The following is a 24,583-nucleotide window of genomic DNA, read 5'->3' as shown; positions in this document are numbered from 1 at the left end:
CGTGCCAACCTGCGGGCTTCTTTCTCCTTATCCTCACGAGCAATAGACTGGATTCTGCTTTGAGTCTGCTGCTGCAAACTCTGCTTCGCTCTCTCCATTTTGTCCAACATCTGCTCTCCCTCTTCTAACTGTTTAAATTCGTTCTGCAGACGATAATGCACTTTCTCCCTTAAGACACAAAAAGTGAATCGAATCAGTCTTAATACGTGTGAAATGAAATAAAATGTCTCTCAAAATACACAACAACAAAGAGTATTGAGAATCATTTGGTTTGCAATCATCTTCTCTTTGTTACATCATCAACAGATTTCATTTGTAGGCCGAAAGTTTCAACATGTTACCTAAAGGCTGTTATTTCACAGTGAGGAGGAGATGCGCTGTGATGGATGTTTGTGTAAATTGTGTTGTGTCTTGGTTCTTCTACTTGTTTGTATGACTGCAGAAACCAAATTTCGTTTGAACCTCAATGAGGTTCAAATGACAACAAATAAATTGTATCATTGTATCGTATCATTATTTAGCTTGAGGGAACTGGGAATACACTTCAGTCCTGATGTGAAAATCTTACATTGTTGATTATCGCTGCACCATTGTTCTACAGATATCCATTCACAAATGATTGCATATTCCTGGATTACAGACTGGCCACTCTTTAATTTTGATTGTCCTGTCTTTTCCTTTTTCTAATTGATTTCAGAGTGTTGCAATAGTTAACATCTGTTGTGTTCCAGTACTTTCAAACACTGATATACCTGCGCTTTTGCTGAATGTTTTGATACTTGTTCTCACATTGTTGCTCTCGGTCTTTCTCCCACTGACGTCGCTGCAGTTTTTTCATTCTTGATCTCTCTGTGGCCTCCTGATGTTGACAGTCACGTGACAGTTGACTCTCTCCTAAACGCTCTTGAATTGGTGGACTTTGCACCTAGTCATGGAAATCAAAAAAATCATATTTTATTTGAAGAAAACATATACATTTCTGGGTTTTTTTAAATCGTGGGAAAATCTAGTATTTGGTCATTTTTTTCTTTTAAGGAAGTGAAGAGTGAAGATGTAGAAGAGCTGCATACTGATAGTTTATTGAAGTGTTCTCCTTCATTCCTAGATTGAAGTATTCTTCATTCCTAGATTGAAGTGTTCTCCTTCATTCCTAGATTTTTGGTCAAGCGTATAGGATTTATTGGATTGAATAATTTTCTGGTTCTGAGAATCCCACTGGAACTATTTTCTAATAATTAATCTAATCTTTAGAGAGAGGTATTATAAAACAAATTGTTAACAATCAAAGTATGAATGAGGGGATAACTCAAAATATCAGTTGTTCTTTTCTAATACCAGGTTTAGTGGAGATGAATACAGGGCGTTATTATGACTCCTATCTATAAAAGACAGCAGGGTGGTGTAACGTGGCATTGGCTGAGTCTCAGGCGCAGTGGTCACCTTTACTAAAATATGATGAGGTAAACTTGGGAAGAGTGTAGTGGAAGAAAAGGAAATTAAAATATAAAATACTGAATACTGTTTTGGATAAGAATTGAAGGAAACGCTATGTTTCAGGAAGAAAGACAAGGAGCTAAGGAGAAGTGTGAAGGGCATAAACCACATACTTAAGATCTCTGAAATGTTATAATTTTGTGAATATCATTAATCATTTTTGGACGCATACCCCAGTAGATGATGTGACGTGATGCTTCTGATATGTCAGAACATCTTTCATTGTGACTCTGTTCTGAGAACATGCGTGGTCAACACTTTTAAACATTGCACTGCGGTTTGTTGGTCCAAGATTCTGAAGCTGCACAGAAGATTTCAGGTGACTGCTGTCAGGTGCACTTCTCAATGGACTTGAAGACAAAGTTTCTGTGAAAAGAGCACTATTGGGTAGTATGGTAGTAACTGGATCGAAAGCCTGGCAAATGCTGTTCTGTCATATTGTAAGAACAGCTGGCATATTATAAGAATAAATGATCAGATGTCCTCCACTCTTTCACTCCCTTCCCCCATCTATCGTTCATGTATCTACTGCTAATGATCCAGCTGAGTTTGCAAATCCATCAACATTTCAAAAAATGAAATTCAAAATATGTAAATGTAATCCTTGATTAAAATAATTTTAAATATCTGCAATTATATCATATGTTTAATACACTGTGTGAAGATTGGCAGTTCAGTAGAAAGCTGGTATTATACCAATTAAAGCAGTATTTTACACCAGTAAGCTGGCACACAGAACACTGAAAAACAGAACCATAACAGGACCTTTGAAGGTATGGCACCAGATCAGATGATTTTCCTGATTAGAGTCATACAGTGATACAGCGTGGAAACAGGCCCTTCGACCCAACTTGCCCACACCGGCCAACTTGTCCTAGCTACACTCGTCCCACCTGCCAGCATTTGGTCCATATCCTTCCAAACCTGTCCTATCCATGACTTTTGGATATTATTCTTACTAATCGCCTATCATACTGTTAATTCACTTTTTTTAATTCAATGTTAATATGTTGCACAGGCCATGAATTATACAAAATTCTCTCATGATTGGAGGGCAGGATGCTTTGGTTTTTGTGATTTTATTTTCAAATTGGTAAATCATTGGTTAAGGTCTCACAAATCAATTCAAATGTTCAATACGTATCCTAGTATATATCGTATCTGTTTATATATACATATACATTAGGTAACAAGGACGACCATTTATAATTAAAAAAACACTTGAAAATTAAGCATCAGCCTAGTATGTATTTAGATCTGTTTCATTTCAATAGCATTAATTATTGCCATGTATTCCCATCACTATGATCTTGTTATATTCCAGAAATTAATTGGAAAAATAGGATGAAAATCAACCCGGCGTGCACAATCAAATAAGATCAAATATCACAAGTTGTCCTACAACTTTAGGCTGTGCAAGCCATACCCAAGAAGAAGATGAAGTACTAGAAGCAGATGCAATGACAGCATTTAAAAGAGAATTGGTCAGGTACATTGATAGGTGACATTTTGAGAAACTTGGGGCAGGCACGGCAAATGGGACTAGCTTGGATGGGACAACTTGGTCAGCATGGATGAGTTAAGCATAAGAGCCTGTGCTGAAAGCGTGCCAAATACTTCTTCACCGCACTATTTACCTGCGACACCACTTTAATGGAACTATGCATTTGTACTCCTAGGTCCCTCTGGGCTACAACACACCTCAGGGCACTCCCATTCACAGTGAAGGTCTTGTCCAGGCTTGACTTCCTAAAATGCATAGTTCACACTTATCTGAATTAAACTTCATTATCCATCCCTCAGCCCACTTAGCCAGCTGATCAAGATGCCGCTGTAATTCTCGCTAACCATCTTCAATGTTTATGATACTACCTATTTTGATGTCATCTGCAAATTTACTCATCATGCCTTGTACATTCTCATCCACTTGTTACTAATTATTCATGTATAATGTCAGAAATTAACCAATATCATTAACCAAACAGTTTATTCTGTGTTTTTTTCTCCTCTTTTTCACTGTTCATAATATAACTAGCTGATTTGGCGTAGTATGTGATTTCATCATGAGATATTGCATGAATCTCTTGGAACTAAAAAAAACACTTTAATTAATTAAAGATTAAATAGGAACCAGATTTTGTACACACATGGTGATGAGTGTATGCATTGAGCTGCCAAATGAGATAGATGAGGCAGGGATTGTAACAACATTTAAAAGACATTTGGATAGTTATACGGATAAGAAAGGTTTGCATGGATATGGGCCAAATGCAGGCAGGCGGAACTAGTGTGGATGGGGCATCTTGGTTGACATGGGCAAGTTGGGCCAAAGATGATGTTTCAGTACAGAATGACTGTATGATTTTATCATGGATTGTAACTGCACAAAATAATACTGCTTATACAGGCATGTTCCACAGGCCGGTACAGTGGTACAGTGGTAGAGTTGCTGTGTTACAACGCCAGAGACCCGGGTTCAATCCTGACTACAGGTGCTGTATGTACGGAGTTTGTACGTTTTGCCTGTGGCCACGTGGGTTTAGTCCAGGTGGTCTGGATTCCTCCCACATCCCAAAGACATGAAGGTTTGTAGGTTAATTGGCTTCTATAAATTGCCCCTCGTGTGTAGGATAGAACTAGTGTACAGGTGATCGTTGGTTGGCACGGTCTCGGTGGGCCAAAGGGCCTGCTCCACGCTGCATCTCCAAACTAAACTAAACACTTTAATAAGATAAGACTTTAATCAGGAACATTTTAATGATTTACAGATGTACTCCTAAAAAATGCAGCAGACCAAATACACATTGACCACATTCAGTTATAGAATTTATCATAGGTATTATTAAAACAAGCAGACACATTAGATATCATCATACCAAGCACAATTTTTGCATGCTATAGCTGCATTAGAGATGTTTGCTATTTTCAGCAGCTTTAGGAGATTAAATGAAGAGAGATCCTGAAGCCATGCATATGCATGAGATGTAAAGAAGTGTGTCTGTACATCACATTGAACATTTACATCTCTTGTTTTTAGAAGTAAGAGGAATTAAAGTTTAAATGTTTAACAACATGTATGCATATGATCTGGAGGTAGAAAAAATTGCTGGAGAAACTCAGCAGGTGCGGCAGTATCTATGGAGCGAAGGAAAGAGGCAACGTTTCGGGCGCTGAGTTTCTCCAGCAATTTTGTCTACCTTCGATTCTCCAGCATCTGTAGTTCCTTCTTGAACATGCATATGATCTGTTTGCTAGGCCAAATATGTTATCTATCAGTACAATTCCACTGCTGCAGCATGAGAGGAAGTTTGCTGAAGGTTTGATTTGCACGAGTAAGAAAAGTCCAAGAAGACTTGTCCCCTGATTGAATGGAAGAAAAATGTATCATTACCTGGTTTCCTTCCATGGGGCTTTTGGTGGCTTTGGCTCCAATACCTCCATCCAGGCCTGTCTCTGGCTTTGCCTCTCGATCGCTCCAACACCGAGTAGGTATTTACTCCCTTATCTTCCAAAGTAGGCTTACAAACAATTGTCTCTAGGCTACTATCAGAATCTTCAGAGGATGAAGCTGAAGAAGGTGAAGACAGCAATTTTTCAGGGAATTTCTTTTTTGGAACATCTAACTCCTGAAGCTGCAAAGTAATTTTCTTGTCCAATGCATCTGCGTCACAAGTTGTTGAGTTGATATATTTTGGAGTTACTGGACACCACCCTACAGGAGGAATCACTTCTTGGAAACAGTAACACGGAGGGTAGACTGGCAAACAATGGAAACCATGATAAAACCCATTCCAGTAATTATGATATGGATCGTGGCCAGGGAAATGTGAAAACAAGGACTGGGTACACATTGGTTCAAAATGGCATTGACGAGCTAGCTCACTCACATGAGACCGATGTAGACAAACATCACGACAACTAGTAAATTCATTATCCATTAGTTGATGCCTGGATGATAATGGAGTTAACAACTCCTGTAGAACTCTCTTATACATCGCCGATGGAATCCACATGGCTACATTTTTGGAAACCTTGACAGTTTTTGCATTCCAGAACTTTACAGAGATTTCATCATCTTCCATGGCTATTTAAGAGAAAGAAAAAAAAGCTTTATAGTCTGAAACCATAATTTTAACATTAATGTACATGACATTATATGTACATGTATTATACCACCAGAAGAACAACAGGTCAGGCATTTCAGTCTGGCTCTCAGTTTTATGTTAATTTAAAAGTAGCTGTAATAATATCTCAAAAAGGAACAAGATAGCTTCGGAGCTGAAAATCTGAACTATTATTTCAATCAGGGGTGGTGCAGTGGCACAGAGTTGCTAGAGACCCGAGTTTGATCCTGACTATGGGTGTTGTCTGTATGGAGCTTGTACATTCAGTATAAAAGCATAGATTATTTTTTATAATGTATCAATATTGAACATCAACAGACAGCTCAGGTAGGCTGAAGTGGATTAAACAATATTCTTCTCTTGATCACAATAACACCAGTATGGTGTAAAGAAAAGACACAACGTGCTGGAGTGGCTCAGTGGGACAGGCAGCATCTCTGGAGAACATGATTAGGTGATGTTTCGGGTCGTTCAGACTGATTACTGCAGCACTTTATTTCCGTTTTCTTTCCTTTTATCTGCAATTCCTTCTATCTACCAGTGTGGTGTAGATTTGCTATAATCTCATTGACCATTTGCACCCTTTCGGAGTTTATCTTCTAAATCTTGAATGATTCTCAAATTGAAATGACAAAGATAAATAAGGACCAATACAGCTCCAATCGGGACAATGGTCATAACAGTGTGTAACTTTCCAAATTGGATATCATACCTTGCAGAGGATCTCTGGTTTCAATGCCAAACACCACTATTCCAGGACCATATCTGATTCTGTCTGATTCCCAAGGTGCTAGTACATTGTCACCTGGGACCACAGCATGTCGCATTCCTTCATTATATTGGATAATGTCATGCAATGCCGTCTTCTGCACAAAGATTTGACACTTGTCATCTTGATCCATAGTAGATTTGTCGAACTCAATCAGAAATATTCCTTTTCTTACCTGGCAACGGGAAGAAGTAGTTATTTTGCAACATGTTTATGCTGAATTTCATTTGATTACTTGCTTTATATAGCATAATATTCAAACATTAAAGACAAGTACTAATCGCTAAAATTCTTCATGTGCTATGAATATGTTGAATCAAACAGAAATATTCTGCTGTGCAACAATTTGACTCCATAATATGGTTTAGATTTTCACAAATTCCAATCAGGTCTCCGTCTCTCAAAAGGCCACTGATTCTATTTTTGTGGGTTCTTGAGGTGAGGTTTAGTACTATGCAACTGGGATCAAAGTTGTAAGGTAAATACCAACGGCAGTAACCTCAGCCAGTGGAATAGCAATGCATCTCACTTCCTTATCTGAAACCATCTTTTCTTGAAGTTTATGTACATTTAATTCATGCACGCTGAATGCGACAGATGTTCCTTGCTGACTGCTTCAGCAAGCCACCCTTCTCTACCTGATCTTTACCTAATCTTTGCATTTATTTTTATAATTTTTAGATTGAAAGATCAACATAAAATATATGATGTCACATATCCATGGCACATGAAGAACTTTAGCAATTAGTACTTGTCTCTAATTGATAAGTAACAATGGCAAGTAAATAGCCAAGCCGAGATTGTGGCAAAATTAGTAAATATTATTCCTACATCAACGTAAATAATAAAACTAAAATTCCACTCCACCTCTTGTTTGATTTTGCCCAGGTAAAAGAATCCATCAGACTCTTGTCTTGCGAGGACAGAAGTTCCAAAAACCAAGTGGCTTGATCTGAGATGTCCTGCCCACGGCTCAGTATATTTGCAGGCACTATTGACAAAGATAACAATGCAAGCTCGAACTTCATTTTGATCAATATAAATAGCATTTAAAGTATTAAAGAGGTTTCTTACAAATATCAGATATTTGAACAACCTGTACAAATGTAATCCTATCACAGCAACAGAACACTACAGTACACCTCTTGTACTACCACGCACTTGTTTTTGAATTGTGTTTTGCACTAATGTCTTGCTTTTTTGCAGAACTTTTTCTTTACACTGTCTTGTCGAACTTGCGTGTAATTTATGTATAATTTATATCTCTAGGTGTTGTCTGAGTCTATGTGCTTGTGATAATCTGCAAGATTTTTATTGTACTTATACCTCATCGTTCTTGTGCATATGACAATAAATTTGGGCAAAAAAATGGCGGCACAGTGGCGTAGTCGTAGAGTTGCTGCCTTACAGCGCCAGACTACGGGTGCTGTCCATACAGAACTTGTATGTCCTCCCCATAACCTACATGGGTTTTTCTCTGGGTGCTCCAGTTTCCTCCCACACTCCAAAGACATACAGGTTTCTGGTTAATTGGTTTGGTTAAATTGTAAATTGTCCCATGGGTCGAAGGGCCTGTTTCTGTGCTGTATCTCTAAAACTGTAACTAAAACTTGATTTGATTTGATTTAACTTAACTTGTATAATGTTGGGTAAAGAGTTTCAGTGATAAAAATCCAGTGATGCAGAAGGAAGAGTGTTACATTTCTAAGTCAGCATAATGTGTGACAAGTGGAAACTTGTATTTAGTGTCATTCCCATGCACCGTTGCCTTTATCCTTAAGTTTGGGAGGTTGAAGAACCCCAGGAGAGATGTTGCAATGTATTTTGATTATGGTATATAACAAAACCAAAGTGCAACTGCTGAAAAGTAAGGTGCCAATCAGCATAAAAATGCAAGAACAAAAGAAATAGGAGCTCAGGTTCTTTTGACCTGGGTCTTCTGGAGTAACTACTCCCCCTTAAAATTTACTTTGAGTGCCTGCAAATCATTGATGAGAAAATTAACCGGACCAGCTATTATGACAGATATAGGGTGGCACAGCTGGTGGAGATGCTGCCTAACAGAGCCAGAGACCCCATTTAAATCCTGACCTCTGGTGCTGTGTGTGTGGACTTTGCACATTCTCCAGGAGACCGAGTGGGTTTCTTCAGGTGCTCCGGTTTCTTTTCACATTCCAAAGACGTGTGGGTGTGTAGATTAATTGGTGCCTGTAAATTGCCCCATGTGTGTAGGAAGTGGATAGCATTGAACTAGTGTGAACGGGTGATTGATAGTCAGCGTGAGTTTCACTAGACCGATGTACCTGTTTCCATTCTGCATCTCTAAAAAATATATATATTTAAAACAATGGCTACAACAGCAGGTCAGAAGCTTGCTATACGTGGCAGTTTGACTCAACAATCATTTATATCAATGATTTGGATGAGAATGTGCAAGGCATGATTAGCAAGTTTGCAGGTGACACGAAAGTGGGTGGCATTGTGGATAGCGAAGACAGTTATCAAAAATTGCAGCAGCATCTTTAGCAGTTGGGCAGGTGGGCTAAGAAATGGCTAATAGAGTTTAATAGAGATAAGTGTGAGGTATTTCACTTTGGAAAGACAAATCATGGCAGGACGTTCACAGTGAATGGCAGAGTTTTGGGGAGTGTTGCAAGTCAGAGGGATCTAGGAATGCAGGTACATAATTCAATGAAAGTGGCGTCACAGGTAGGTAGGGTGGTCAAAGCGGATTTTGTTGGCCTTCACCATTCAGAGTATTAGGTATAGATGTTAGGATGTTATGTTACAGTTATACACGACATTGGTGAGGCCATATTTGGAGTGTTGTGTTCAGTTTTGGTCACACTGTTATAGGAAAGATGTTTTTAAGCTGGAAAGAGTGCAGAGAAGATTTACAACAATGTTGCCAAGATGCAAGGGCATGAGCATTAGGGAGAGGTTGGCCAGGCTGTCACTTTACGCCTTGGAGCACAGGAGGAAAAGGGGTAATCTTAAAAAAGGTGTATAAGTTCATGAGAGGAATAAATAGGGTAAATGCACAGTCTTATACCCACAGTAGGGGAATACAGAGGTTGAGATTTAAGGTGAAAGGAGAAAGATTTAATAGGATGCTGAAGTGTGACATTTTTACACAAAGGGTGGTGAGTATATGGAACGAGCTGCCAGAGAAGGTAATTGAGCCAGGTACTAACACAGCATTTAAAATACTTTTGGACAGGTACATGGATAGGAAAGGTTTGGAGGGATACGGGACAAATGCAACGAGATGGGACCAGTGTAAATGGGGCATTTTGTGTGGGCAAGTTGGGTTGAAGGACCTGTTTCCATGATGTGACTCCTGATTCCATCATTTCAAAGGCATGATGCAGGACCATGATGGAGGAACATGATGGAGGACCATGATGGAGTACTCTTTGTTTCCTTGAATAAATGCTTTTGTAGTTTATATATATCAAGGAGAGATAGTAAGACATCCTTTTGTGGCATGAATGTTACTTCCCACTTTTCATGCCATGCCTAAATACTGTCTAGTTGTTATTGCATACATTGTGTACACAATCTCTCCAGGAAAGGAGACAGAGCAAAGACACAATCAAAATAAAAGGATGGATGAAAAACACACGGTGCGGTTATTGGAAGAAAATAGCTTAATTGTTTGTTGAGTTGTGAAAGGGATGGAGCATTATGCACTCATCCATAATATGTCCTTAAATTTGTGGTGCCAAGTAAATTGAACATTCAACCAATTACTAAACTAGTAGAATAGTCCACTAAAGAAATGGCTTACATTCAAATGGCTATTATCGTTGTGGAGAGTCATTTATTTGATTTTGTCTTTTTTTTTATTTTTATTAATATTTTTATTAGAAACAAGTACATATCATAATAAAAACATTTCATGTATGTCAGTCAGTCATACATTGCTAATATTATCAGTATATTGACTCTGCTTCTATTTTTTTTTGTCTTTTATTGTATCTGAGAGATAGTTTAATGATATTGGCTTGAAAACATTAAGCAATTAAAAGAAATGTCTAATGTGCCATGCAACATTACAAATTATAGTAATGGGGAATTACGTTTAGCAAGTTTTATGATAATATGATTACCAATATTTATTATCATAAAATGCATAGAAAAAGCAACTCACCTTGCAGAATTCCTTGGATTATAAAAATGTGCTGAATGCATGTGAAGAGCTTCTGCATCAGAACATTTGTCCCATGAGTGAATGGATGGGCTTTTATCCAGTGGAGTTTTGACACTGCAGTATTTCGGAGCCGAGTACAGAGGCCCAGAGATTGAATGGTCTGCAGGATAAATTGGAATCACCTATGCAATAATTAATAAATGATTAGATTGTTTCATAATGTGAGGCATTTTCTTCATAATATTTAGCAAACCTTTCAGGAAAGAAAATGGTCCCAATCAAAGTTGCTTTCCTTTTTGTTTTGGTCTGTTTTTGTTTCTGTTTAAGTGCAGACTATCACCTATTTAAAATAACAAGCATGGACACTCATTAGCGCACATATTTAGTTTAAGGACAATTCGCTTACAATATCGGCAGTTCCATTTTTTCAGCACAAGGAGAAAGATTAAGGTACCTCAGGAAATTGGACTTAATGTTGGTTTAGATTCTTTTGTTCGACACGTCAGTTGATAACCTATAGTGGTAATAGGGTCGCGGCCCTGATTCCACCAATCTTTCCACCACCACGCACATGAAGCGCAAGACAGAAGAACTGCATCAAATAGCAAGACAGACGCCATTGTGCAGATGCCGAGAAGTGTGTTCATCACTGGCTGAAAAACATCTAATTTTGTATGTGGACTCGATGAGACGAACTTGGCTGCAGTGGAAACAGTTGCAAACAAGCTGCCTGAAGGGCTGAATCACATACTGTAATTTTGGGATACTCATCCCAAATTTGCATTCAGTTTTATTGGGCAATATTTGGTTTTACCATAATTGCTACTGCAAATTCACAATTAAATTAACTTTTGAGAAGAGACTTTCCTCCATTGACTCTATTAGTTAGCTCCTCTTAATAGTGTGTTTTTGCTAGACTAGTGTAACATAATATTTCCTTATTAAATATAATCTTGGGTTTCTGAGTGATCAGTCAATTTTTCAATGCCTGTAAACCTTCAGAATAATTAAGGCAGAACCAGTGGATGTGGGGTGTTTGGACTTTTAAGACAACCCTGGATAAATTTCTAACCCCAAGGTTAGTAAAGAAATTTAGAGTGCTACAGCTTGGGGTAGAATACTTACAGATTGTGGATTGATTAACAATGAAAGCAGGCAGTAGGAAAAAATAAGGCAATATTGGGTCATCCTTCTTCCCGCCCCTCCCCCCCCCCCCCCCCCCCCCCCCCCCCCCCACATCAGTCTGAAGAAGGGTTTCGACCCGGAACGTTGCCCATTTCCTTCGCTCCATAGATGCTGCCTCACCCGCTGAGTTTCTCCAGCATTTTTGTCTACCTTCGATTTTCCAGCATCTGCAGTTCCTTCTTAAACATTGGGTCATATTGACAATGATTTGCATGAGCAGACCAACTGCAATAAATCCAAGTTTACTGATGGCAGCTACAAACAATCTGCTGGAAGAACTCAAGGGATCAAGCAGCATCTGTGGGTGGAAAGGAACAGTCGAAGTTCCAGTTGAAACTCTCCTTCAAAAACTTTCTTCAGATTCCAGCATCTCCAGTCTTTCGCATCTCCATTTTAGTGATGGCAGTGTGAGTTGTGAGAAGGATGCAGAAAAGCTTGGGAAGGAAATTTAGAGGTTAATTTAAAGGGCAAGGACATGGCAGATTTAATATAATACAGAAAAAAAATCTGCTTTGGTGGAAAAAGTAGAAAGGCAGAGTATTTTCAAATTGGTCTTACACAAAGCACCGAAAGTTAAATTGATTGAAAGATACAATGTGGAAACAGGCCCTTCTGCCCACCGAGTCCATGCTAACCATTGATCACCAGTTCAGACTAGTTCGATGTTATCCCACTGATGCATCAACTCCCCGCACACTAAGGGAATTTACAGAAACCATTTAACCAACAAATCCATGTGTCTTTGGGATGTGTGAGAAAACTGGACCACCCAGAGGAAACGCATTTGGTCACAAGGAAAATGTGCAAACTCCATGTATTCAGCATCCAAGTTCAAGATTAAACCTGGTTATCTGGTACCCTGAGGCAGTAGCTCTACCAGCTGTGCCACCGTGTTGCCCTACAACTTGCATGAAGTTACCAGGTGATGAGCTAAATTCAGAATTACCACTGGTGGGCTGACAAATCAGAAACACACACAAGAGAATGGAATGAGCATACAGATCGCTAAAATTATAGTACTGGTGGAGGTGCTACAACTCTTGGAGGGGTTAAATATGCTGAGAATTTTCCATTAGACATTCAAAATAACTGGTACAGGTACCCTATTGTTTAACAATGCAATTAAAACAATTATGATATATTTTATTGCTCCATTAATCACAATTTATTTTTTGAAACCACTCAACAGACATATTTGTAATGTTATATTTTACAATATACTAACATGCATACCATATAATAACTTTTTTCCTAGAGGTTTCAGTTATTAAACTGCCTGAGGTTCTGTTTTTCTTAAACACATTTATACCATGATTTGGTGCTCCTACTGTAATTTAAATTTTCCATTGCAAGCCACTAATGAGCTTCTTACGTTTTAGAAGCATTGATTGGTGGTGGTCGGAGGGGCCGTAGGCGCAGATTAGCAGCCACGCTTCCGTCAGTCTGCCCCAGGGCAGCTGTGGCTACAGAAGTAGCTCACCACCACCGAGTGTGACTGAGGAATGTATGAATAATGCGATGTAAAGCGCCTTGAGTATTCTAGAAAGGCGCTATATAAATCCCATCCATTATTATTATTATTATTATTATTCCTTAAGACTTTAAAGTTTCTTCGCTTAACAAAGTTGTATGTTTCCATTTAGAGTATTTAATTTCCGTGAGTTACCTGTTTGATTGCTCCACAGTGGCTGAGTCTAATGAGATGAGCACTGCCCTGGGTAAGCATGCTGATTCTCTGCAGAAACTCTCGACATTCACTGTCTATCCATTTGTCCGTCAAGTAGAAGGTGTGCAATGGACGACCACGGGATAGGTGTGGTAGAACGTGAAAAATATCCTTTAAGTTATTGTCAGGTAGACCAGTTGTCACCAGGTAGATAGCCTGACACATAGGATCATCAAATGCTGCTGTTAATGCACTGAGCAGATCCCTACCCAGTGTACAGGTAAGTGACTGAAGCCATTGCACTGCACTGAAAACGGTCTGGGGGGTACATGTTACCACATGGTCACACCATTTGGTTACCTGCATGAAAGGAGGCAACATTAGATATCCATAGAATCACAGAATGGTTACAACACAGAGGGAGGCCATTCAACCCATTATGCATGCACCACCATTTTAACCCGAAGATTCTCTACATCCACCACCGAGCCCTTGGAAATTTTTACTCCACCATATATTTATCCAGTTTCCTTTGAAGTCCACAATGGAACCTATCTCCACCAGCCCTGCAAGTAGTGCATTCCAGATTAGAACCACACATTTTAAATATTTTTTTCTCATGCCACTCATAATTTTCCATTTGTGACTTCTAGTCCTCAAATCCTTCACCAGATAGAACAGCCTTCCATTATCCATTCTACCCGGGTACTGCATAATTTCATTTACTTCGATCAAATCTCCCTCAGCCTTCTCTTCTCCAATGTCCGAGCCACTCTTGCCTTGTAACGTACAGCTTTATCCCAGGAACTATTCTTAATTTGTTTTCTGAAGCCCCTCCCAATTGTTTCATATCCTTACTATAACATAGCAACCAGAAATGAACTCAATACTCCAGTTAAGGGCAAGACAGTGTTTTATAAAGTTTTGGCATGATTTTCTGGCTTTTATGTTAATTAGCTCATTCAAATGTAAGTATGCTTAGATGGACACAAAATGCTGGAGAAACCCAGGGGGACAAGGCAGCATCTCTGGATAGAAGGAATGAGTGACGTTCCAGGTCGAGACCCTTATTTCCTACTTCCTACTAAGCATGCATTGAAATTGATATTAGAATAGCAATCATTTCCATATAGCAATCAATAACATGGATGTAATGCTGAGGCTTTATAAGGCACTGATCAGATCACATTTGGAGTATTGTGCGGAGTTTTGAGCCCCAAAGGATTTGCCAGCATTGGAGAGGGTCCAGAGAAGGTTTACGAGAATTATCCCAGAGATGATTGGGTTAACATATGGTAAAGTATTTTACAGCACTGGGCCTGTACTCACTGGAATTTAAATGGGGAACTCATTGAAACTTACCGATAGAGTAGGCCTGATTAGAGTGAACATGGAGTGGATGTTTCCACTAGTGGGGGCGTCTAGGATCACAGCCTCGGAATAATAGGACGTACCTTTGGAAAGATGAGGAGGAATTTCCTTAATCAGAGGGTGGTGAATCTGTGGAATTCATTGCCACAGGTCGTCATGGAGACAAAGTCAATGGGTACTTTTAAGGAGGAGATTGACAGATTATTTATTAGTTATGGGTGTCAAGGGTTAATGGGGAGAAGGCAGAATGGGGTTGAGAGGGAAAGATAAATCAGTCGTGAGTGAATGACGGAGTAGCCTCGATGGGTGGAATGGCCTAATACTGCTCTTATGACTTTGGAACATTTACATTTTCAAGATCAAATAATTCTGACAATTTACCAGAAATTCTGTATACAAATTGTTTAATGGGCTCACAAAGCATATATATTGAGTATACCACATATGTAAACCTATCAATATGATTTTAGCTAATAAATAAATTGAACTAGGGCTATAATAAATAATAATTTACTAGCGAAACGTTCCATTTGTGAATACGTATAAATTATACATTCAAGGATGAAGACGTAAACTCTACCTTATTGGAAAATTCCATAATATTAAAGCGACTGGAGAGTGTGCTATAAGCCTTGGCCAAAAGCGCTTCCTTCAGGTGAAACTTGATTGCGGTGATGTGCAATTGCATGCTTTGCGACGTGTCGACAACAAAGGTGATATTCGTGTCCTTCACGTGTCCAAACAATGTAGGGAATCCGTGGAAACGTAGATTGGGATAAACTGCCGGCATGGTCGCTCTTCGCTGCGCCGCCCGCCGTCCAAATTAACACAGAGGAGCTTGGACACACACAAACAGCAAATATTTACAGCGCAGTATGGCTTAAAGTCAGTTCATAAAAAACTAAGAAATAGTTTGAAAGATCACTTGAAGCTACTTGAACATAAGGGAACATTGTTTCCTATTTCGTAGTCAGTGACAGTTTTACTTTGAAGTCTCAGGGAATTTTTTACTATGGTCAAGATTACTGAAAAAAACAAACTGTAAACATTGCGTTGGAAATCCGAATTGCAATCTTACAATACAACCATTGATTTGATCATCTGTTTTATACACCACCTTGCCTTAGTAGTGGTAATCCCAATACTGCACGCTGTTGAAATGCTGGAAGTGTTGGCGACCTCTGTCTTCCCACTACGACCTGCTTGACTCCCCGTGAAGACCCTGCCTGGGCGAGAGACTGCACCGCAAACTCCAGTTGCTATGTTCCAAAGCGTGTTGCTGGGTTGTTATGACTCCGTGTTGCTATGACGCAAGCCACTTTCATTCGCAGCGGATGCATTCCGGGAGCTGTAGTTCCAAACGTGCAGGAGATTTGTGAGAAATTGTATCACAGCGAGGTAAACTGCCTGGGAAAGAGCTATAGATGTTGGTTTACACTGAAGATAGAAGACACAAAATGCTGGAGTAACTGCGGGACAGGCGGCATCTCTGGAGTGAAGGAATGGGTGATGTTTCGGTTCGAGACCCTTCTTCAGACTGAGAGTCACGGGAGAGGGAAGACAGAGATATGGAAGGGCAGGGTGTGAAAACGAGACATCAAAGGGGATATCGAGTTGGAGGTCACTATTCATACCGCTGGGTGTGCATACCGCTTGGGCAGTTTACAGCCCAACGGTATGAATATCGACTTCTCTAAGTTCAAGTAACCCTTGCTTTCCCTCTCTCTCCATCCCTCCCCCATCCTAGTTCTCCAACCAGTCTGACTGTCTTCCTAATTAAGTTTTAGACAATAGACAATAGATGCAGGAGTAGGCCATTCGGCCCTTCGAGCCAGCACCGCCATTCAATGTGAACATGGCTGATCATCCCCAATCAGTACCCCGTTCCTGCATTCTCCCCATATCCCCTGACTCCGCTATTTTTAAGAGCCCTATCTAGCTCTTTCTAGAAAGCATCCAGAGAACCTGCCTCCACCGCCCTCTGAGGAAGAGAATTCTACAGACTCACCACTCTTCGTGGGACAAAGTGTTTCCTCGTCTCCGTTCTAAATGGCTTACTCCTTAATCTTAAACTATGGCCCCTGGTTCTGGACTCCCCCAACATCGGGAAGGTGTTTCCTTTTATCTTTGTATGTTTCATTGTCATCTTCCCCTAGCTAACAATGATCTATTCTATATTTTCCATGATCCGCATCCTCTTTGATGTCTCGTTTTCACACATTACCCTTCCATATCTGTGAATCCCTCTCTCCTGACTCTCAGTCTAAAAAAGGGTCTTGACCCGAAACATCACCCATTCCTTCTATCCAGAGATGCTGCCTGTCCCACTGAGTTACTCCAGCATTTTGTGTCTATCTTCAAGACAAACTGCCTCCTGCAACCAGTGGGCACCCCAATGTTTGGACTACGCAGTAGCGAAGTGAATTGTCTCTGGTTTAGTATTTTTTTAAGTTAACGCCATCCTTGAAGTTTGAAGTTTATTTTATTGTCACGTGTATCGAGGTAGAGTGGAAATCTTTTGTTGCATGTCAAAGAAAATGCGATACATGAACACAATCAAGCTGACCGCAGTGCACAGATAAAGGGTACAACATTTAGTGCAAAGATATTACATTGAAGTCTGATAAATTCCGATTTAAGATAATTTACAGGTCTCCAATGAACTAGATGGGAGATCAGGACCACACTCTAGCTGATGAGAATACCATTCAGTTGCCTGGTAACAGCTGGGAAGAAACTGTTCCTGAATCTGGAGGTGTGTGTTTTCAAACTTCTGTACCTCTTGCCTGATGGGAGAGCGACCGGTGTGAGATTATCCTTGATTATGCTGATGACCTTGCCAAGGCATCATGAAGTGTAGATGGAGTCAATAGATGGGAGGCTGTTTTGTGTGATGGTCTGGGCTACGTCCACAACGCTGCAATTTCTGCAAGATGGGTATCGTGTTGATGGGGACAGCCATTCACTCACTCTGCAACAGCCCCGAGATTATCATGACACCCGCTGATGAGGTGCCATGGTAGACTGGCGAGCTGACCACTACCGCGAGGTGACACCTCCTCCTACCTACCCCAGGACCATGAGCCCACAGATAAGCACCAGAATATTATCTCGTAGACCATCTCTCATTTTATCACTTCCAGCTGTCTGCCCTCCTCAGCCTCCAACCTCATTGTTCCCCAGCCCCGTGCAGGCCTGTTTTACCTTCTCCCCAACATCCATAAATGGAACTGCCCTGGCAGACCTATTGTTTGTGCCTGCTCCTGTCCCATTGAATTCATTACCACATAAACTCAACTCCATCCTAATCCTCCTGGTCCAATCCCTCCCAACCTATATCCAAGCAACTCACATGACCTTCATCTCTTTAATAATTTATGCTTTCCACATCCCCGTTCCTCATCTTTACTATGGATATTCAATCACTCTACACCTCCATCCCTCACCAAGGAGTCCTTTAAAGCCCAACATTTCTTCCTCCTCCGCAGAACCAGACAATTTCCTTCTACCAACACTCTACTCTGCCTAGCAGAACTAGTCCTCATGCTCAAATTCTCTTTCCACTTTCTCCAAATCAAAGGCTTAGCCATGGCCACTTGCATGGGCCCAAACTACACCTGCCTCTTTGTAGGGTACGTTGAACAATCCCTGTTCCAGGCATACACTGGCCATATCCCAAAACTCTTATCTCCACTACTGTATATTGATGACTACATTGGGGCTACCTCCTGCACCCATGGACTTCATTAACTTCACTATCAATTTCCATCAGTTTTTTTTAAATGAACTAGTTAACATGTAGGTAGCTGCTTTCTGCATACAGAGTTCTTTATTGTCCTCATCATACGTTGGTATATTCAGTTAGATGGTTTCATAATACTTTAGCTTTGGGCTTGGTTTAGTTGACCGCTTATCCTGGAGTTATCGCACGTAATTTGTGTTTTAATTGTAACTAAACCAAGCGCGGACCCGTTGGGTCCCGTTCCCCAAATTGGCAGTGCTTACCTTATATCCGCTAATCGTTTCAGCAACAATACTTTCACGAAAGACGAAGATAGACACAAAATACTGGAGTAACTCAGCGGGACAGGCAGCATCTCTGGATAGAAATACATGAATTGACGGGACACTTTGAAACGTTTGATAGTGATTCCTCGCCGGGTAAATCAAAGTACCGAGATTATTTCTAAAAGTGTGGAGTCTTGGTTCAGATAATTGACATTAGCCGGCCAATGAATCCCTAGGTTTATCACGACCCCCATGCTTTATCACAGTCCTGGAGTAAATTTTGGGTCAGGACCCTTCTTCAGACCTGAATGACAAATGACTCCTCCCTCTGAACTCGAAACGTCACCTATGCGTGTTCTCCGGAGATGCTGCCTAACCCACTGAGTTACTCCAGCACTTCGAGTATTTTTTTGTAAATCAGCAGGTTAATTTAGAGATACAACACGGAAACAGGCCCTTCGGCCCACCGAGTCCACGTCGACCATTGATAACCCGTTCACACTAATTTTCCCACTACACACTAGGGGCAGTTTATAGTGGCCAATTAACGTACGAGCCCGCACATCTTTGGGATGTGGGTGGAAACCGGAGCACCCGGTGAAAACCCACGCGGTCACAGGGAGAACGTGCAAACATCTATCCGGGTTTTGGGCGCTGTGAGACAGACAGCAGCTCGACCGCTGTTCCCTGTTTCTCAATTTTAGCACCGAGATTGCGTAACATGAATTGTAATCTTATTAATGTCGCGATGAGACGGGTAATAGTATTCTCTTCTAATATAATTGCTTAACTTTCAAAATAAGTGTTTTTTACAAAACAGGTTTTGGTGAATAATTTTAATTGCAAAAACTTGGATAGAACTGTACCTAATACCACACACTCACACGTCGTCAATTCCCTGTTTGAACAAAGTTCTAGTGCAAATACGTTTTATTTTAATTAATGCCTGTTTCTTTCAATAAACGCAGCAATCACATTGTAATTATAAAATGGGTTAGGACTTTATAAATTAGATGAACAAATAAAACAATGTGTTTTCAAAAGCAACGAATCGGTGATAGAAAAGCATTTGCAACTTTTTTGTCACTTTCAAGCCCATCGCATTTCAGAAACAATTAATCTGCTTTGCACAAGTACAACAAATTGTGAGCAAACTACCATATAGCACTTGACTCATGGATTTAATATACATTCCTTGATTCATTCGGGTTCAATTTACGGCACCCTTTTAAAACATGTCTCTATACACATACCTACATCAATTATTTTGAAAGATAACATCGACAATTCCCTGACATTTTGTATCGACGGTCACGCGTGGGCCAGTTGTTCTTTAATAACCTGATACCCAAATAAAACCCAGACATTTTTCACTCCAGACGTTCATTCGTAATCGACCGGTCATCAGCGTTTTACATGTCCAATATAGTAAGAAAAATGTACCTCAACATCTCAATAATGTATTGAAGATCAGTCACAGGACGGACCCCGTTATTGATAATTGTATCATTAATTTTAATGCGTAATTATCCCCTCACTGACGAATAAGAGAATTATATTCTTGATTATAGACTACTTTTTTTTTAACTTAACGCGTTCCACTTTCTTCATATATTGATTCCATGTTGATCGCCGGATAGACTGTGAGACATTGATGACTTCTGCAAAGGGCTGCGTCTTTCGCGTTACTTTGTTAGCTCTTGGAGTCAATGAATAATATAGCTGGTCAATAAGACAAGAAATAAACAAGCGCTTCATTTTATTTATGCAGATTTGTTGTATAAAGTGCTATTTGGTATTCCCATTTAACTTTAAAGTAATTAAACGTAAAATGCAATGCCTCCTGTTTCTCAGATGAGGTATATCGTGTCCACGTTTGTCCATTCAGCGGGAAAGTGAGATCGGAGGAAGGCGCGAAGCAACTCGAATACTGGCGAAATGAATGGACAAAAAAAGACAGTGGAAGGAGAAATTAGCGTTTCCCGTTTGTGCATGAAGATAGCATGTTTTATTTTAAATATGCGAGAAACTGATAAATATTATTGTTAAGGTCGATTTAGCTGCGTTTTTACGCTTCAGGTAGGAATTAACAATTGGGAGGTAAATTACATGCGGGCTTTCATTGTGCAAGACTTGTTGCACAAGGATAGAGATATCTAGCCTACATTGTACTCACCGAGTTTAGATTGATAAAAGGTGATCGGATTTAGATTTGAGAGGGATTTACAGAGTAAGCATTGGGATGTAGAAACAAAGAACTGCAGGTGCCGGATAATACTTTGAATCACTTGAATCTTTGAATCACTTCCCTCTGGAAAGCGACTCCGGACTGTCAAAGCTGCCACAGCCAGACATAAAATCAGTTTTTATCCACGAGTAGTTGCTCTACTCAACAGCCAAAAATCTGTAGCCTCCCTTTGATCTGGTATTTTGTTGGTTCACATGCTTGATCAATGGTGTTTTATCATTAATGTTTTATTATTATTAATGTTTAGTGTTTTCTGAGTCATTCGTAACTGTCACTGTATGTCATGTTGTTACTTGTGGGCGGAGCACCAAGGCAAATTCCTTGTATGTGAATACTTGGCCAATAAACTTACTTACTTACTTACTTATACCCAAAATGCTGGAGTAACTAACTCACCGGGTCAGGCAGCATCGCTGGAGAACATGGATCGGTGACGTTTCGGTCTAGACCCTTCAGACAATCAAAGTCTGAAGAAAAAGGTCTCGACCCCAAACGTCATCTATCCATGTATTCCAGAGATGCTCTTGCACTTTGTGTCCTTTAGGGTGAGGAGCTTTTGTCTAGGGACAAATCAAAGCCAGCAACAGTGATCAAGGAAAGATGGAGCCCACAATGGTCCTTTGTTGGCTTGGAGAAGGTGTGAGTGTGATAACAAGCAGTGAAACTAACCAGGAAGATAGTGAAGATGGAGAGAAGGCAGGTACAGGATTACTGAGTTAGATGATCAGCCATGATCATATTGAATGGCGGTGCAGGCTCGAAGGGCCGAATGGCCTACTCCTGCACCTATTTTCTATGTTTCTATGTTTCTATGAAACTAGTAGGCCAATCGGTTGAGGAAGTCACGGATCGGTTATTAAGTGACCGAGCAGAATCGCGGTGGTAAGACCTACACTGGCTTATTTTCTCACTTGCATTTATACTACTTACGTGAACGAGATCCGTAATATTGAGGTCACTCTTGGAAATAATGCCCGCGTTATCGCAGAGTGTAGACTGGGAACAAAGGCAAAGGTGATGTCGAACATGAATTAAAAAAGCAAAATGCTGAAGGAATTCCGTAGGTCAGGTGGGTCAGGTGGGAAGCGGACAGACTGAAGTCACAAGATGAGTCCCGACCCGAAACGTCGTCTTGGCTGATCTGCTGAGTTCTGCAGCACTTTGGGGGTTTCTTTGCGCAAGATACCAGCATCTGCAGTTTCATGTATGGAAAATGAACTAATTGTCAAATAATCATACAGCACGGAAACAGACCCTTTGGCCCATCTCTATCATGCCGACCAAAACGCCCCATGATGGGGCCCTATTTGCCCGCGTTTTGCCCATATCCCTCACAAACCTTCACTATCCACCTGTCTGTCCAAATGTTTTTTAAGTGCTGTCATTGTACCTGCCTCAACTGCCTCCCCTGGCAGTGCGTTTCATATACCCATCATCCTCCAAGTGAAAATGTTGCCCAGTGTTTTAAATTTTAATTTTAACAATCCCTTCCCATTTTAAAACGATGTCCTAAAGTTTTTGATTCCCCTAGCCGGGAAAAAAGACTGCCTGTATTTCCCTATCTATTCCCCTCGTCTCCTGCCTCCAAGGAATAAACTTGTCAATTTTGATTTATTTTAATAATTTGCGCTGGCCAAATATTTTATTTGTTGCCAAGTGGTGGGTTATTGTCAGTGAATTACAATTTAAATATCTAAATTCTGAAAGGGGATATGTCACTGTCAGTTACAGCAAGAAACTACCCCCTTATCCCCAAGCTCGCATTACCTGCCAGCGTTTGCAATGCATCCGCAACTTTACGGCGGGGGTAGAATGGATGAGAGTCACCGTGCTCCTTCCATTCTCCCGGCTGAGTTGCCCCGGGGTTACCTCGGCTGCGAGTTTCCGCTAACCCTGCTGCAAACCGAGCGCTTCTCCGGGGCAGCGACGCCGTCTGTTTCCACCCCACCTGTTGCCCGGGGAAGGGCGTCTCCGGCCGCCTCCCTCTCCACATGGTCTCCGTGCCCCCCCAGCACGGTCTGCAGCTCCTTGATGTAGCTGATGGCGGCTCTCAGCGTCTCCACCTTGCTGAGCCGCTTCTCCGAGAGCTCCTGCGGGAGGTGCTGCCTCAGCCGGGCGTAGCCCTCGTTCACGCACTTCACCCTCTGCCGCTCCCTTTCGTTGCGCTTGCGGATGAAGGCGGGCTCGTAGGAGTAGTCGTAGACGGCGCTGAACGGGCTTTGGAAGGGGATCTGCGGGAAGTAGTGCCAGCCCGAGAAAGCGTCGTTGGCGAATCCATCGGGGTAGGTGTCGGCGAAGGACAGCATGGAGATCTCATCTGGATGCCGGAGCCGTGGGGGTTCTGCGCTCGTCTGTAAAGCAGCCAACTCGACGGGGAGAGACGGAGCCACTTGCATGCAGGGCGCCTCGGCGAAAGTGATCCTCTCCAGCAGCCCGTCGTAACTTTCAGGCTCCACCTGGTACAAGTAGCCCGGGGATGTCAGAGCCATGGGACTTCCGATCATATCTGTGCTAAACACGCAACAAATATTGTTAACTGACATTCTTTTTTTCCTTTAAAGCTAGGGACATAATTTTAAAATAGCTTATAAATCAGATTAGTGTATAGATCCAACATCCACAAGTCACAAACACATTTTATCAAGTTAGCAATGAAAAAGCTCATCGAATTGACGACTAGGGTCTAGAACAAATTATTTTAATGCGATACAAATCTAGAGCTGGGTTTTTTTAAGCACATATCAAACTTTTAATTCTACAGGTGTAATTTAAAATAAAATCTTAACTTTTCGACTCACAGATGGATACTCACGCACAACTCCCATAGCTAGGATGGTGTACATAACATTCCATGAAATGGAAATCCTATTTATTATTTGATCAATTATCCAAGCTCACGTTGTTCTCAGTATCTACATTTATTTTAAACGCAACTAATTTAAGTTAACTGACAACGAGATTAGCAATGGCAAAGCGTTTCAATTCTTACCGGGAACCTATGGAAAATATAGAATCAGGGCACTCACTGTTCACAAAAGGCAAAATAAAGTTAGACTGATAGGAGCGTCCATAAACAACCGGTTTATGAGCTCTGCCAGATTAGCCTGGGGCTAGTTCGATCTGCAATATTGTGGTTTAGTTTTTACTGGAGCCACATATGCATGGGTATCATTTTACATTACAGTCAACTGGAGGACCCGAGTGATTCCGTACCCAGTTCATATCTTATTTTCTCAAGAAACAGATGCAGGTTTTTATAATGTTCACTCTCCTGGCGTTACATTCACAGCGATATGTACTTGTAGCTGATACAGATCTGAATTAAAACATCCTCGCCGTAAGTAACGAGCCAAATGCCGATTAAAAAAAAAACTTGGACCCCAACAATTGGCACTCTGACGGGTCTGTGATGGAGCACCTGTTCTCCCATTCGGACAGGGATCCCGAGTTGGTGATTTAATCTGGCAGTGTCAAAGCCTATTTACTCTGAATCATTTCAGCGCAAGGACATCCATTCTAAGAAGCAAAACCACAATCTTTCGGTTTTGATAGTGTGTTTGATACA

General features: G+C 40.8%; 2 protein-coding genes across 3 annotated transcripts; both read right to left on the bottom strand.

The window, feature by feature from the left end:
* Positions 1 to 765: 765 nt before the first annotated feature.
* c20h11orf16 (chromosome 20 C11orf16 homolog) lies at positions 766 to 16,164 on the bottom strand. Of its 2 annotated transcripts, XM_033038986.1 has the most exons (8): positions 15,880 to 16,164; positions 15,343 to 15,599; positions 13,392 to 13,751; positions 10,541 to 10,722; positions 7,255 to 7,378; positions 6,331 to 6,562; positions 4,886 to 5,578; positions 766 to 925 (listed from the first exon to the last, which is right to left on the bottom strand). In XM_033038986.1, the coding sequence occupies exons 2-8, from the start codon at positions 15,550 to 15,552 to the stop codon at positions 873 to 875; spliced, it is 1,854 nt and encodes a 617-aa protein (XP_032894877.1). In that variant the 5' UTR covers positions 15,553 to 15,599; positions 15,880 to 16,164; the 3' UTR covers positions 766 to 872. The 2 variants fall into 2 exon arrangements, with proteins under 2 accessions (XP_032894877.1, XP_032894876.1); XM_033038985.1 differs by having other exon boundaries at positions 15,343 to 16,164.
* A 6,327-nt stretch (positions 16,165 to 22,491) lies between these two features.
* On the bottom strand, positions 22,492 to 24,060 carry ascl3 (achaete-scute family bHLH transcription factor 3). Its single transcript, XM_033038984.1, has 2 exons — positions 24,008 to 24,060; positions 22,492 to 23,529 (listed from the first exon to the last, which is right to left on the bottom strand). The coding sequence occupies exon 2, from the start codon at positions 23,520 to 23,522 to the stop codon at positions 22,884 to 22,886; it is 639 nt and encodes a 212-aa protein (XP_032894875.1). The 5' UTR covers positions 23,523 to 23,529; positions 24,008 to 24,060; the 3' UTR covers positions 22,492 to 22,883.
* Positions 24,061 to 24,583: the final 523 nt, after the last annotated feature.

This window comes from Amblyraja radiata, chromosome 20 (genome assembly GCF_010909765.2).
Source record: "Amblyraja radiata isolate CabotCenter1 chromosome 20, sAmbRad1.1.pri, whole genome shotgun sequence".
NCBI classification, from domain to species: Eukaryota; Metazoa; Chordata; class Chondrichthyes; order Rajiformes; family Rajidae; genus Amblyraja; species Amblyraja radiata.
Note: the sequence above shows the minus strand (reverse complement) of the source record. Positions and strands in the feature narration are given on the sequence as shown.

Coding starts and splice junctions, on each gene's coding strand:
- c20h11orf16 (XM_033038985.1), bottom strand. CDS start 15,552: ATGCCGGCAGTTTATCCCAATCTACGTTTCCACGGATTCCCTACATTG. Junction 13,752..15,342: donor TTATGGAATTTTCCAATAAG/GTAGAGTTTACG, acceptor CCTTTCATGCAG/GTAACCAAATGGTGTGACCA. Junction 7,379..10,540: donor AATCCAAGGAATTCTGCAAG/GTGAGTTGCTTT, acceptor CTTTGTCAATAG/TGCCTGCAAATATACTGAGC.
- ascl3 (XM_033038984.1), bottom strand. CDS start 23,522: ATGATCGGAAGTCCCATGGCTCTGACATCCCCGGGCTACTTGTACCAG.